Genomic DNA, 13,883 nt, shown 5'->3' on the forward strand with positions numbered 1-13,883 from the left:
TGGTTAGCACAGGATCGAAGACACGCTGGTGAGACGCAATCTGGGCCTGAAGCTTTCCTCGTCTTTTGTTTCCGAAAGACCCAGCTCACATCATCTTCACAGATCTTAAGTGCAGGTTGAGTAGGAGGAGGGGGGGTTGCAGGAGGTGTTGGTGTTTGTGTGAAGTGAAGGTCAGAGTGGGTGCAGGGTGTGAGATTGGGCCTTTCAAATCTGCAGTAGAACACATTCAGGTCATCTGCCAGTTGTTGGTCCACCACAGGGTTGGGGGTAGTAATTTGTGAGTTGTTTCATGCCACTCCACACTGATGCAGGGTCGTTAGCTGAAAACTTGTTTTTCAGCTTCTCAGAGTATCTTCTTTTAGACTCTCTGATTTCCTTGTTCAGTGTGTTCCTGGCCTGATTGTACATGACTTTATCCCCACCCATGTAAGCATCCTCTTTGGCCTGACAAAGCTGCCTGAGCTCTGCTATAAACCACGGTTTGTCGTTGTTGAACTTTAAATAAGTCCTAGTAGAAATGCACATTTCCTCACAGAAACTGATATATGATGTAACAGTATCTGTGAGCTCGTCCAGTTCTGTAGCTGCAGCCTCAAAAACACCCCAATGTGTGCAATCGAAGCAGGTTTGTTTTTAATTTCTGCCTGTAGTGAACAGAAAGGTGAGAGAGGGTAGTCTTCTCCCCATTATACACTGCAACAAAATATGTTTTTGATTTGTTTTGGCTTGTTTTCCAATATACATATCTAAAACTCCTTTAAAACAACGAATATTTTCTTTAGCAGCTATACTGCAGAAGAAAAAAATTTTATCTGTGAATGTTGAATATAATATTAAAAATACAAACATTTTAAAATAAATATCATAAATATCTAAAAATCCTTTAAAAAAAGATGCATTCACCTGAGGAGCAGCATATAAGATATTTAGACTTGCTTTTAAAGAATACATCTTGAATAGAAGTATATTTTGTCTTTACTGCACTTGCAGTAGTATAACTAAGTGAAACAAATACACTTATTTTCAAAATACACTTACAGTATATTCAAGATACATTCTCTGAAAGCAAGTTTAAATATCTTGTGTCTCAAGTAAATGTATCTTGTTTTAAGGATTTTTAGACAATTTTAAATGGAAAACAAGACAAAACACTTGATAACAATAGGATTTTTTTGCAGTAAATTTTTACTGAATTAAACTTAGTAATTATTTTTCCCTTTAATTCAGTGAATATCATTTAGAGGTATTTTTAAAAGATGATTTTGTCCTCTTTATTGTTAGTAAGCATGTTTAACCTTTTAAGTCAGGGCACAAGCTGTATAGTCTGTTAAGAGCAAATGATTCATCGTTGCAGTAATCGCCGAAAAGTCGAATATTCATTCTAATAATCATTAGATTAGTTGATTATCAAAATAATCATTAGTTGCAGCCCTAGTGTGATCATTAAACAGCAGAAGGATGTAATTTAATGAAATATTATACAGTCACATGCACTGCACACTACAGAATGTACAAGAGGTGCCGCTCTGCTCTGTCATCTGCTTCACACACACGCACGCTCACACAAAAACAACACTACTGGTGCTTAAGTTTCATGCAGTGTGTTTAGAGTATAAACAGATGTTAACACTAAAATGAACTCCATGGGAGCAGCTCGGAGATTTCAGCTCGAGAGTCACAACGGGAGTATCCTAACATTAATGGGAAGCTTGATATAACTAACCCGTCACAAACAGAAAGAACTCAAAGGTCTGTCAAAATAAAAGTCCCGCTTAAACGAAAGCTCTGTTCAACTGGATGCGTGAAACTGAAGACAGAAAAACATAACTACTGCATAAAAAATGTATATTCAAAAAGTAGCAACAATACTCATAATAACAATTGTATAATATTAAATGGTTGTTTTATTATTATTATTATTATTATTATTATTATTATTTGTAAGCAATATCACAAATGCAAGTGTTTTATCAGCATTTTGTATTTCAGCCATAGCGGCCTTGTGCTACAGGTAATCAGATTTTTTTTCATTCATGTTTTCATTAATACTGTGCAGCTCTGTTGTGCAGCATTTTATTTGACCAAAAATAAAATTGCAGTTTTTTTGTAAAAATAAAATACAATTATTATTATGATTATATATTTATTTGATTAAAGCTGTATGCATCACTTTGATTAAACACCATTTGATCATAAAATTTAATTAAAACATGGAATCCAGAAAAATGTAAATGGAAAACACATCATTTGTATCAGTAAGACTTTATGCAGTTCTTTTAATCAAGTCGTTTTCTGTGTAATTTCATCAAAAATCGGAGGTTTTTAATGTGTTGATTATAGTATTGATTTAGTATCGATACCAAGGTACCAGGGCTGGAATCTTACTGAAGCCAAAATTTTGGTATTGGAGCAGCCTTAGAATACAGACAAAAGAGTATGATAAGAGGCATATCTCACTTTGGGCTGATGTGTGAATTACTTTTGCTGCGGACGGCACATGAGTGAAGTAGCTTATCAAACAATAGAGTGAATTTGTACTTAATGTAGTATTTGTATTTAGTATATTTTGTAGACTAATTTACCCCCCAAAAAAGATCACATGACATGTTCTTGGAAAATGTCTCTACGTGAATAATCTTACGAAGATGAAGATAAGTTTGCACCAGCTCGATAATAACTTTGCACGTCGCTGTGTTCATTTTGACTGATCTTAACTGGCTTAACAACATAACTGGAATTATCTGTTAGCCTCAAAGTTGGTGGATATCCAGGTCACACCTACCAATGACGTGGACCAGTGGCAGTAAAAAGGTGTTTAGCAGCCGGTATGAAGTTTCTCTAAAAGTTTGCACTGGTGAGCTGTTACAAACCATCGAAATGAATTTAAAACATCTTTGTTTTGCTAGATTTTATTCAAAATTACATCACACCTGTTCATTTTTCCATTACATATGAAGTATACCGGGGCCTTTAGGCCCCGTTTACCTGGTATTAACATCCATGTTGAGTGATCCAATCACAAGTGGTCTGTGCTAAATAATATAGGTATAAATGGGGTACAAAGAGTTTTGTTATTTGATCAGTCAAACCACATCTTGTGGCTGTCTGAAACACTTCACATCACATTTTTAGTACAACACTAATGTGTCCTGATCCGTCCTGGACAACAGCAAAAGACTTACTACTCAACTAATACCATATCAATGCGCTAAAACAAGGTTATATTTGCTGGAATCAAAATACATGCACAAGACTAGGAGCAACAGAGTTTGTGCTTTTTTGGACTTTTTAACATAGTGAAGTTAGTAGTAAGTGAAATACTGTATGTAGTAACAAAATTGGAGACCCATCCCTCCACAACAAAAATTGTTAGTGTGTATTTCCACTTAATACAGGACCTCAGTCTGGGATGTGTAATGTACAGTAAGATTGTCTATGTTCTTTTCACAGGTGTCTGTAACACAAACTACAGAGGGCTTTTGTGAACCACAGGAGATTAAGACTCTTGGAGTGGGTGATTACTTTGGGGAAAAGGCTCTCATAAGGTTTGAGGACACCATCACTTTTTAAGTGGGCATTAACAATAGCTAGCACAACCCAACAATGACTCCATTGTGATCGTAGACTTCCTATAGGCCAGGAAAATTATTAATTGCACACCTCTACAATGTGCTCACATTGTACAAGTGTATGCTGTCTACTAAGAGGGCTACTGTATCTACAGAAGAGTTGTGTTGTAGGAGTGCATGAGGGAGGTGGAATGTTAGTCATCTGAATAGATGTTCACTCCCATTGTACCATTGTTAAAAAAGCACACTCGCAGAGAAACCCATACACTTAGACTCAGAAGTGCCACTTGTCATATTTGATAATTTGTAATAATATAGCATTGGTTTAGAATTCATTTCAAACTCAGATGATGTGCTCTCAATAGGGAAAGAGCGTATGAGGATATTTTTCTGTATTGTCACTGTCATAAAGTGGCACAACAGCATTACATTATTCTTATCATTTCATTTCAGTGAGGATGTCCGCTCAGCTAATATCATTGCGAAGGAAAATGACACACAGTGTTTGGTGGTGGATAGAGAGTAAGTAACAAAATTTTGTTTTCAACAAATAGACTGTCACAACACCAAAATTCAGTAGCAGATAGATACCAATACCAGTGAAATTTCACGATACTCTAGTAAGCAAAATTAATTTGCTAATGAACAGACTCTTATAAAGGTTACATTAATATAAATATTAACAAATTAAATTACAGTAATGATGCATAGACTTGAAGTTTTTCATATATCTTACAACAGTATTAACTATTACATTCACAGACAAGTTCACACATTTACATACAAACATTCAAATACAAAAGTAATCAAATGTAAATTGAAACTATTTGAATTTGCTATTATATTACAAACATACCAAAAACATACAATGTATTTCATCTGTGATTGTCATTGTTCAATCTCTCTTAGTTACATACTTGTAAACAATGCATGTGGTAAAGGCAGGAAATGATGACATCTTGTGTTTACAGCTTATAGACCAACTTACTATACTATCTCGCCAACTCAGTGAAAAAACAGAAAAGGCTTGATTGTGCATATTTAGACCAAAGTCACAGGACTCGGTTACCCTACTGAGGTATAAATGATACTGTAGCGAGACTAGTATTGTAAAAAAAAATTATATTTTAGGATCGACTTGGTACCAAAGTACTGGTGCTTTGGACATCCCTACTAACAGCATTACTAACAACTATTGCTTCTATCCATGACTCAAAAGCTTACCTATTAATACTGTATCCTTGCTTTTTACAGTAACTTCAACCAGATGGTGGGAACATATGAGGAGCTGCAAGCGTATTTGAGGGAGTATGTGGAACAGCTCTCACTGAGTGATGAGATGAGGAACGCGGTGTAAGAACACATCTCATAGACACACACTCTCACATCTCACCCAACAGATAAATACTCCATTCTTGCGTACACTCAGACATAGATTTTCCCGCAGGCCTCAGTCGCCCCTGTCTGAATGCTCTCCTGAGGCAGCAGAGCTCAGAAGGCTGAGGGAGAAGGCAGCTGGTTTGTCCAGTAGCTTCTTCCTGAAAGAACTTCATGCAGTGGCAACACTAGGAATGGGAGGCTTTGGCCGAGTGGAACTGGTATGATTTCAACATATATCTCTTATACTACTTGTCAAAAGTTGGGACAAACTTGACAGAATTTATTTTTCACATGATCTTGAAAGACTTTTGATCTAAAGGTGTATGCTTAAATGCTTGAAATGAGTTCTTTATATAAATATAAACTGTGCCTAAATATGAATTTCTTTACAAAACAAAACATTTGAAACATTTAAAATCAAAACATTTTATTTAATGGCTGTTGGAAAAGCAGCTATCAACATGCATGGGGACTCCTTTAATGCTGTTTAAAACATCTCAAGATGCACCTCATGAAGTTGGTTGATAGAATACCCAAAATGTGCAGAGCTGTAATCTTGATAAAGTGTGTAAGAAGTTAAAATATGAGATTGTTTTGATTTGATTTTGTTATATTTCCATTTGTGTTATTTCATAGTTTTGACCATTACTTTGCTATTATTCCAAATGTGAAAAATATCAATAATAATAGTAGGTGTGTCCAAACTTTGGACTAGTAGTCAAGCTTTTACAGAATATCAAGCTTTTTACTTTACAGTATCCTCCTGAGACCCCCGCGTGAATCTATTTTCTTAAGTTACAATTTAAGAAGAAAATGGTAGTTAAGAAGAAATTTCTTCTTAATAACGTTTCGTGAATCCGGCCCCTGGCACTTACATCTGTCACAAATTGATCTACAAAATGCCAAGATAGTGCCAAATTTTCAAAACATTTTTAAGACAGTTAAAAAATAATAGAATCATATATATTTTTATATATTTTGATGTTTTATTTTTCATATATCACAGAGAAAATGCAACAAATCAGGACAAATCTAGAACAGGATTCGTTACTTTCACACTGAAATTTAATTAGACATAACTGGCTGTCAAAAACATATTGAGCTACACATAACACATAAGATACACATAATGTACACATAATCTGCACATAAACTACGCAAGAATATTCTCAGGCATTTATTGAGTCTAAATAGATGCAGAACTTACATAATTTCAGTGGTACACACAGTACTTTTCATACTTTTCATGTGTTACACTTGCTGTAGTTTACTTCCATGTTGTTTCTTCATCAAATAGCAATGTCAAATGTAAATGAAATCAATCACTGAAACCTTGTCACCTTGAGTAAGAAATAGCATGTATATTATGTATGTGTACACGCATATGGGATACAGATATTTCACCATTGTTTATAATTCATTGTAAATACATATCCTGTGATAGTTAACTTATATAGATATGAAATAATCATAAAAATTATTTATACACTTTTAGTACTTAAACCTTTATTAAAAAATGGGGTCCCGGGTCACTGAGGTATTTGTTTAAGGGTTAAAGAAGTCTCTTTACATGTTTTATTCAGCACAGGTAGATCTCCAATGGCAGTGATTGTTTGTGTATGTTTTTTTAAGCTTATTGCATGTATTGCATTTTCTGTCTTAGGTCAAGCTTAAGGATTCAGAAGATACCGCATTTGCTTTAAAGTGCATTAAGAAAAAGCACATTGTGGACACCAGGCAGCAAGAGCACATCTATTCAGAAAAGGACATCCTCCAACAGACCAATTCAAACTTCATTGTCAGGTCAGTTTAAACAAGCAAATATTTCCTCCCTCACATTATTCATATTTTGGATTTTACATATTGGAGAAATGCGAACAGACTCACAAAAAAAGAGCTCAACTGTGACGTCTCATTCTTATAAACCATTGTGACTGACATAATTCAAGTCAGTCTCCCTACACTCTCAAACAACTAATATTTTTCAATAAATGTTGAAAATATGGTATTTTATACATATAATAAGGGATTTTTTGTCAATATTTTTCATTTGTTTCCATTACGCCATTTGCAGTGCTTTATAGCAGGGGTGCTCATTACATTGATAACAATTGACCGGTTGTGTGTGTGTGTGTGTGTGTGTGTGTGTGTGTGTGTGTGTGTGTGTGTGTGCTGTAAAAGAGCACTCACGGTAATACGGATATATGTGCCTTTGTGATGGTCAAATAAACTTCAAGATACCTGTCTTGGCAAGGTATTAATAGAAACACAATCAGTAATGTCTAAAGTAAAGGTAAACACCAGGACCAAAAAAAAGCAGGTTTGTATCAAAATATTGAATCTGTGCATTAGGACTTGCAGTGTAAATGCAGCCTGATAGACCTGCTTCTGTCTATGCTGTTAATATTAATCAAACAGTAATAACAAGAAAACGAGATAACAATGAATTGCTCTTGGCTGGATAACTTTAGTAGCTTTAAAATATATTAATGTATTATAATCATGCAGTGAAGACCTGTAATCTGTGTAGTTTTATGCTATAGTTGATTATTTATTTATTTATTTTTATTTCTGTACGGTTACTTTTAAGCACTGTTTCCTTACTTTGTTTCTTTGTTCTTATTTTATTACTGACTGCTTCCTTGTCTTGAATAATTACTTGAAGCAATGTTTACCTTATTAACAAATTAGTAAGGTATCGAAAATGGTCAAATTTCACAATTTTAGTATCGTGACAACACTGCCTACAGTGCATGATTGATCTTACTATAATGGCATTAAGAAAAAGTAGATCCCATGTCATAGAAGTGTGAGCACCCCTGCTTTATAGGATGAGTAGTTAATTTCCTCCTAAAAGACATCAGGTATTCATTGTATTTTGTCTGATGTTCAAATAATTTTTGCTTTGAGTCAAATGTTGTGATTCATCTCAGAGCAGGTTGGTTGGGCTCATGGCTACAATCTCCTAAAAAACTGAAAGGGGGATAAAAAAACTTTATAATTCAAGTTATATTTCTGTAATGATTATACATTTTCTGTTCTGTGAGTGTGTTGTCCTCACATGGTCATATCTTTCCATTTTTAAGCTTTTGATACTCAAACTAAAATAACCACGTCAAGTTTTCTCTGACATTATACGCTAGAGAGTGGTTTCCTTTGATGATTGATGTCTAAGTATGCTTAATGCAATAAATGCGAATTAAATCTGACTGTTGATATGTTAGCAGACACTTTTATTCAAAGTGACTGGAGGATTGCACAGCTCAGTATCTATAATTGCTACTCCATTCCAACATTGAGAATAATAATAGAGCTACATCTTTAATGATTTGGACATCATGTTACAAATGTGGTGGAGGTGACAGTACCAATTAGGAAATCAATGAGATTAAGTTTTGATGAAGTAATTTTCATATCTCATGGAGACACTAGACATTTGGTTTATAAAGGACAATGCACCTGTGAATCGGTACACAGCTCAAGTATTTTATCTGTATCAGAAAAAGGCACTTCTAGTTTGCATGTTGCTAGGAATCTCTACAGGGAATCTCAAACACTTCTTATATTCCTGTCTGTGAGTGTGTACACTAGGTGGTTTTATTGGCTCTCTGGCATTTGTGAACTGAACAGTTAGAAAAGCTTTAGTTTTTATGCATTTCTTGTCCTCTGTGAAAGCAAGCACTGAGAATAGCAACACGAGAATGCTCTGTCTCACAGGATGCAAACAATAGCAATGAAAAGTTCATGAGGCTGCTCTTGTGTGTTTGTTGCAGATTGTTCCGTACATTCCGGGATGATAAATATGTTTACATGCTACTGGAGGTCTGCCTGGGAGGAGAGTTATGGAGTGTTCTAAGGGACATGTGAGTGTAGGTTGTTTTGACACTGCACTAAATTACAACCCATTCTCTTTAATAAACATGATTTTACTTGATCACATTCAAGTTATTAGGTTATTGCTGAAAGATTCATTGCTTCTCAAGTGTACATAAATGTAGAATACTTAAGTATCTTATATTAGGCTGTCATGATGTTTTGATTATGTAGGAGTTGCTTTGATGAGTCCACTGCTCGCTTCTGTACTGGATGTGTGCTGGAAGCTTTCGACTACCTGCATGGAAAAGGCATTGTGTATCGAGACCTGAAGCCAGAGAATCTTCTGCTGGATGGGGAAGGCTACGTGAAAATGGTCATTTTACATTTACCACTATATACGTATACAGAGTAGTGTCTAAATGTCTGAGACCACATTGAAAATCGGAGATTTAACCCAATCTGTTAACTCAGAGCACTCAGATTTCATTGCTTCCATTGAAGCACACAAGATGCTTTTTAGAATATTCTCAAATCATGCTGGATAACATGGATCATCAGGTTTTGCACAAACTTGTGGAGTTCATACTAGTTCGAATACATGCTGTCAATAAAGCAAAAATAGGACATACATTTGTAATTTTTCAGTTAAACTTTTCATTCAGATTTTTTTACTGATAATATAATTTGTAATGTTATTTTATTATTGAATTGGAAAAGAATGCAAAATAGAAGCATTTTCAGAATTCTGGAACCCACTGTATACAGTAGATATGCATGGAGTCTGGGATATTTCTTAGTCTTAAACCCAGAATATACAGTCTTACTCACCTCCACTTTGCCTACTCATGCTTTTACAGACTGATTTTGGCTTTGCCAAAAAGATTGGACTAGGTAAGAAGACGTGGACATTCTGTGGCACTCCTGAGTATGTAGCTCCCGAGGTCATCATGAATAAGGGTCATGACTTTGGTGCTGACTGCTGGTCTTTGGGCATCCTCATCTTTGAGCTCCTGATTGGCAGGTAATCATTACTTTAAAGGTGAAGTGTCATTTTTTTTTCAATCTTAAAATACTCTCCCAGTTTAATGTGCAGAGATAACTATAAGTAAGCCATTCAGAGGTTGAGAGCGGTTGAGTGTTTGATGTGCAAATTCTGTGGCACACTTAAAACATCGGTCTGTTTGTATGAGTGGTTCCAGCTATCTACTTCTGGCTCAACCTATAGAATGAGTTTGGAGTGGGACTACATGTTTGTCTGAACAATAGTAGGTTAGGGGCTGGGGTGGAAAGTGTGGTTGGAGTATATGGGAAACCCTTTTTACAAAAATGGCTGAACTTGGCTACGCTTGGAATAGCATACTAGCATTTAGTAATTGTAGCTGTGATTGTCTATTTTGACTCATTGTTTGATCAGACTGCTGAAAGTTAAGACATTTTTACTCAAAATTAAACTAAAAAGCAAAATAACTGTATTTGTTTTCAAAATGGATGCCACTCATATGCCATGTGATGAGGTCATGTGAGCATACTGCTCTCATACTGCACAATGTAGCACACTGCTCTTTGAACAACATGATCACACAGGAAATTGCCGTACAGCTTCCGATTGTTTACTGTGGCAGGGAGGAGGGCGGGGCCGGGTCGTGATGCTGCACACCCGGCCCCTAATCAGGCTAATCAAGCCCTCGAGAGGGATAAAGGCGACCGGAGGCGGCAGTTCCAGAGAGAGAGAGGAGAGAGAGAGAAAAAAACGTACTCGCCGGTTCTCTGATACATCGTAGCCTGGTCCTCGGCCACTCCTCCACCCTCTAGTGGATGACAGCCGCGCCTCCCCGGGTGGATCTGAGGCAGTCCTCTGGCCCCTGGCGGACAGAACACCCCGCCGGGTTTTCGATGGACGGAAGGGGTCTTCCCCGCCCCTGGCAGCGGTTCTCCCACTCCAGGCGGTCAGCCAGGAGCCCCTCCCCGCTCGCAGTCCTCTTGAAACCGCCACGTTCTAGTGGCTGGTAGGGGTCTCCTCCGCCCCTGGCAGCGGCCCTGACCGCTCCAGGCTATCGGCTAGGAGCCACTCCTCCTTCCCGGGTTGCGGAACCAGTGTAACGAAGTAAAAGGGAAAGGAGGAGGCGAGAACCGGCTTAACAACATAAATAATCATTTAATGATTAACTTAAAAAGACAAACACATGCCGGGCAGCTGCCCGTAACTCTCTCTCTCTCTGGAACTGCCACCTCAAGTCGCCTTTATCCCTCTCGAGGGCTTGATTAGCCTGATTAGGGGCCGGGTGTGCAGCATCACGACCTGGCTCCGCCCTCCTCCCTGCCACACTCATGTACCCTGAAATTGACCTCATTCTGCCAAATTACTGTCCAGTGCCATACCTGATCAGATGTTTTTTCATCAGTTAAAATGTGATCCTTGTCTCTGTGAACATTTCACCTCAACAACACTTTCAGCTTCGGCCACTGGAGCAGTGACTGGAATTTTGGTAAGCAAAGATTGATTTCAGCAGCAGAACTTTCAACCTCCTGTCACCAGATTCACAGTGTGATCAGTCTGCTTTGAAACGCTTTTCGTGAAATTATGCCTACTGTTTCACTCACTAATTTTTAAACAATAGGCGGTATTCAGTGTATTTAGTGTATACTGCTCAATATTCAGTAAGTAGTAGGCTAGTATTCCATTCTGAATACAGCTAATCATTATGTTTGCAATTTCGTTTTATGCCACTAGTGGTGTTGAAATTACACACTTCACCCTTAAAGAGCTAAGAATTCCCAGACTTTCAGAGAATCAGTTCTGTAACTGAGTTGACACAGCCTTCCTTGAGCTGCTGCCAAAAGCTGTGTGCCTGGTTCTTCTCCCGTATTGTAAAGGATGGAGCACTCTTGACCAGATCAAATTGTCCTCTAGTGTGAGATTAACTGTCATGGCACTCAGAGCATGCTTCATTACCTCAGGCTTCAGTGGGAATTACCATGGCAACTGTGTATGGAAGATGGCATTGTGTAATATATGCTGCTGATGTTAAAGTGCGATCAACAACCTGGACAATATATTTTATGATGGTATGCCACATTACGTTTACATCTCTTTAAAGCATAGTGAACCATGCATAGTGTTAGCTACACTAATTTACTGCCATTATCATCATTTATGGCTGGGATGGTTGGGACATGTCCCCACCACACCTTTTGACTTGACCAATTTTGTTCCCACCACTTTTTGTCACTGCCAGTTCTTGAGCAGGAGTATCCATTACTTTTTGTGTGTTTTAAGAAGTGGCGATTTGGTGCTGGAATGTGTTGATATGATGAGTGCTTGTTGAGGCTGTTATAAATGACATTGATTCCCTGCTAAAAAAGACCAGATTAACCAACATGCAGTTCTCATGTCTGTTTAGACTGGTTTTTGCTGGCTAGGTGCTGGTCTAGCTGGTGGACCAGCATGGTCTTTCTGATGAAGCTGGTTAAGCTGCTGGGGACCAGCACCCAAAACACAACATAAGGTGGTGACTAACAATGCTGATATTTTCAGCAGGGGTGACAGCTGAAACTGTGGTAATGCTCTCTTGTGCACATGGATGCACATGCACTCTCCTTGCTCCACTGTTCTGCAGCTAACAATCTCTTCCAGTTAAACCAAAGCAAAAAGCAAACAAATGTGTCACATCATGAAACACATCCGCTGCTGCTCTTGCTAGAACATTCACAGACATACTGATTTAAGCATGTGGACATGCTGCTGCTGCACAATTAGAAAAACACAAGACATACTGCATCAAGCATGATCAAAATAAATACAATCCCCAACAAAGCAGGAGAGCTGCACAAACGCATAACACAAAACACAAAGCCCCCAAACAAGCATATCTACCGCCATGTGCACCAAGTCTTTGCTAGCTAGATGTGTCGTGGCCTACTTGACCACGTATTAAATGGCTAGTGAACTGATTCATAATCTGTATCTTATTCAGGAATGCCGAGAGCATATTTAACGAGTGACTTAGCCTAGTTATGTGTGGATTTATATAAACTAATGACCTAAGATAGTGATGTGTGCCAGTGCCTGGTTTGACTATAGCTGACCATGATAAATGTGCTTTTCTATGTGTCATGGCCAAAGCAGACCTTACTGTGCAAGCTGTAGGAAGAAAAAGCCCCAGCAACCAAATTTCATTTTTAGAGAAGTCTCTCGCAACACGCTCTAGTGTAACCGGCTTACTTGCAAACTGACCAAAAAAGTTGATTGGCTACCTGATTACATGTCAAGGACCTATCAGCTTACAGCCGATTAGCTTGACATATCACATTTGAGCAAGCTGTTTGGCTAACAGATAACAAGTTCAAAGAACCCATCACCATTCAGAGTTGCATGCCTAAGCTTAGTCATTAATTATGTGAAATATTTATTGGAGTGCTTGAATTGGTCATTAAAAATGACCATTTATCAAAACAGTAAAAGCCTAATTAACATTCATGTGTTTCGTGACGTCAAAACCTCCTCCCCCAAACTGCCCCCACCACTTTTTAAAACAAAGTGATGCCCATGTTTACTGCATAACGAAAGTTCTCATGCACCAATTAACAAATTGAAAAAAATTATATTTGTAGGTATTGTCTGCCACACATAATGTAATATTTGGATAATGCTTTATTATGGCTTAATTGTAGCAGTTTTAGAGGCTCATATCATAAATTGCTTTTATTGTTGAGTTTTCCAAAATGTAACATCTCCCCCACAACTGTCAGCCCTCCATTCACAGGCTCTGATCCAATCAGGATCTACACCATGGTTCTATATGGCATAGAGAAGGTGGATATTCCCAAGAGGATCAGCAAGCGTCCAGAGGATCTCATACGGAGGCTCTGCAAGTACGAGTGAAATTTACCATAAATACACGGCAGTTCACTAACCAGATGTTTTGAAAGGTTTAATACACCATAGCACATTACTGATAATGTCTTAGAAAAGTAGTTAGATCAGAGGACAGCCTCATTTTCAGTTCAGTGACAGTCATCCACCTATGTTCTAATTCTCTTCCAACTATTAGTGAGTTGCCTTGATGTCTAGTACCACCTTAAATATGCAGTCTTCTTCTAAGAGGCTGTTCAGGCCGA

At 37.7% G+C, this 13,883-nt stretch overlaps 1 protein-coding gene across 1 annotated transcript in view; it reads left to right on the forward strand.

Moving 5' to 3' along the window:
• Positions 1-13,883, forward strand: part of LOC127412142 (cGMP-dependent protein kinase 2-like) — a 42,408-nt gene that overhangs the window by 23,093 nt on the left and 5,432 nt on the right. The window contains exons 8-16 of the mRNA XM_051648268.1: positions 3,451-3,545; positions 4,023-4,091; positions 4,824-4,922; positions 5,017-5,167; positions 6,613-6,752; positions 8,723-8,812; positions 8,997-9,138; positions 9,623-9,786; positions 13,515-13,637. Of these exons, the coding sequence (XP_051504228.1) occupies positions 3,451-3,545; positions 4,023-4,091; positions 4,824-4,922; positions 5,017-5,167; positions 6,613-6,752; positions 8,723-8,812; positions 8,997-9,138; positions 9,623-9,786; positions 13,515-13,637 (1,073 nt within the window). The remainder of the gene's footprint in view (positions 1-3,450; positions 3,546-4,022; positions 4,092-4,823; positions 4,923-5,016; positions 5,168-6,612; positions 6,753-8,722; positions 8,813-8,996; positions 9,139-9,622; positions 9,787-13,514; positions 13,638-13,883) is intronic.

This window comes from Myxocyprinus asiaticus, chromosome 21 (genome assembly GCF_019703515.2).
Source record: "Myxocyprinus asiaticus isolate MX2 ecotype Aquarium Trade chromosome 21, UBuf_Myxa_2, whole genome shotgun sequence".
In the NCBI taxonomy this organism is placed as follows: Eukaryota; Metazoa; Chordata; class Actinopteri; order Cypriniformes; family Catostomidae; genus Myxocyprinus; species Myxocyprinus asiaticus.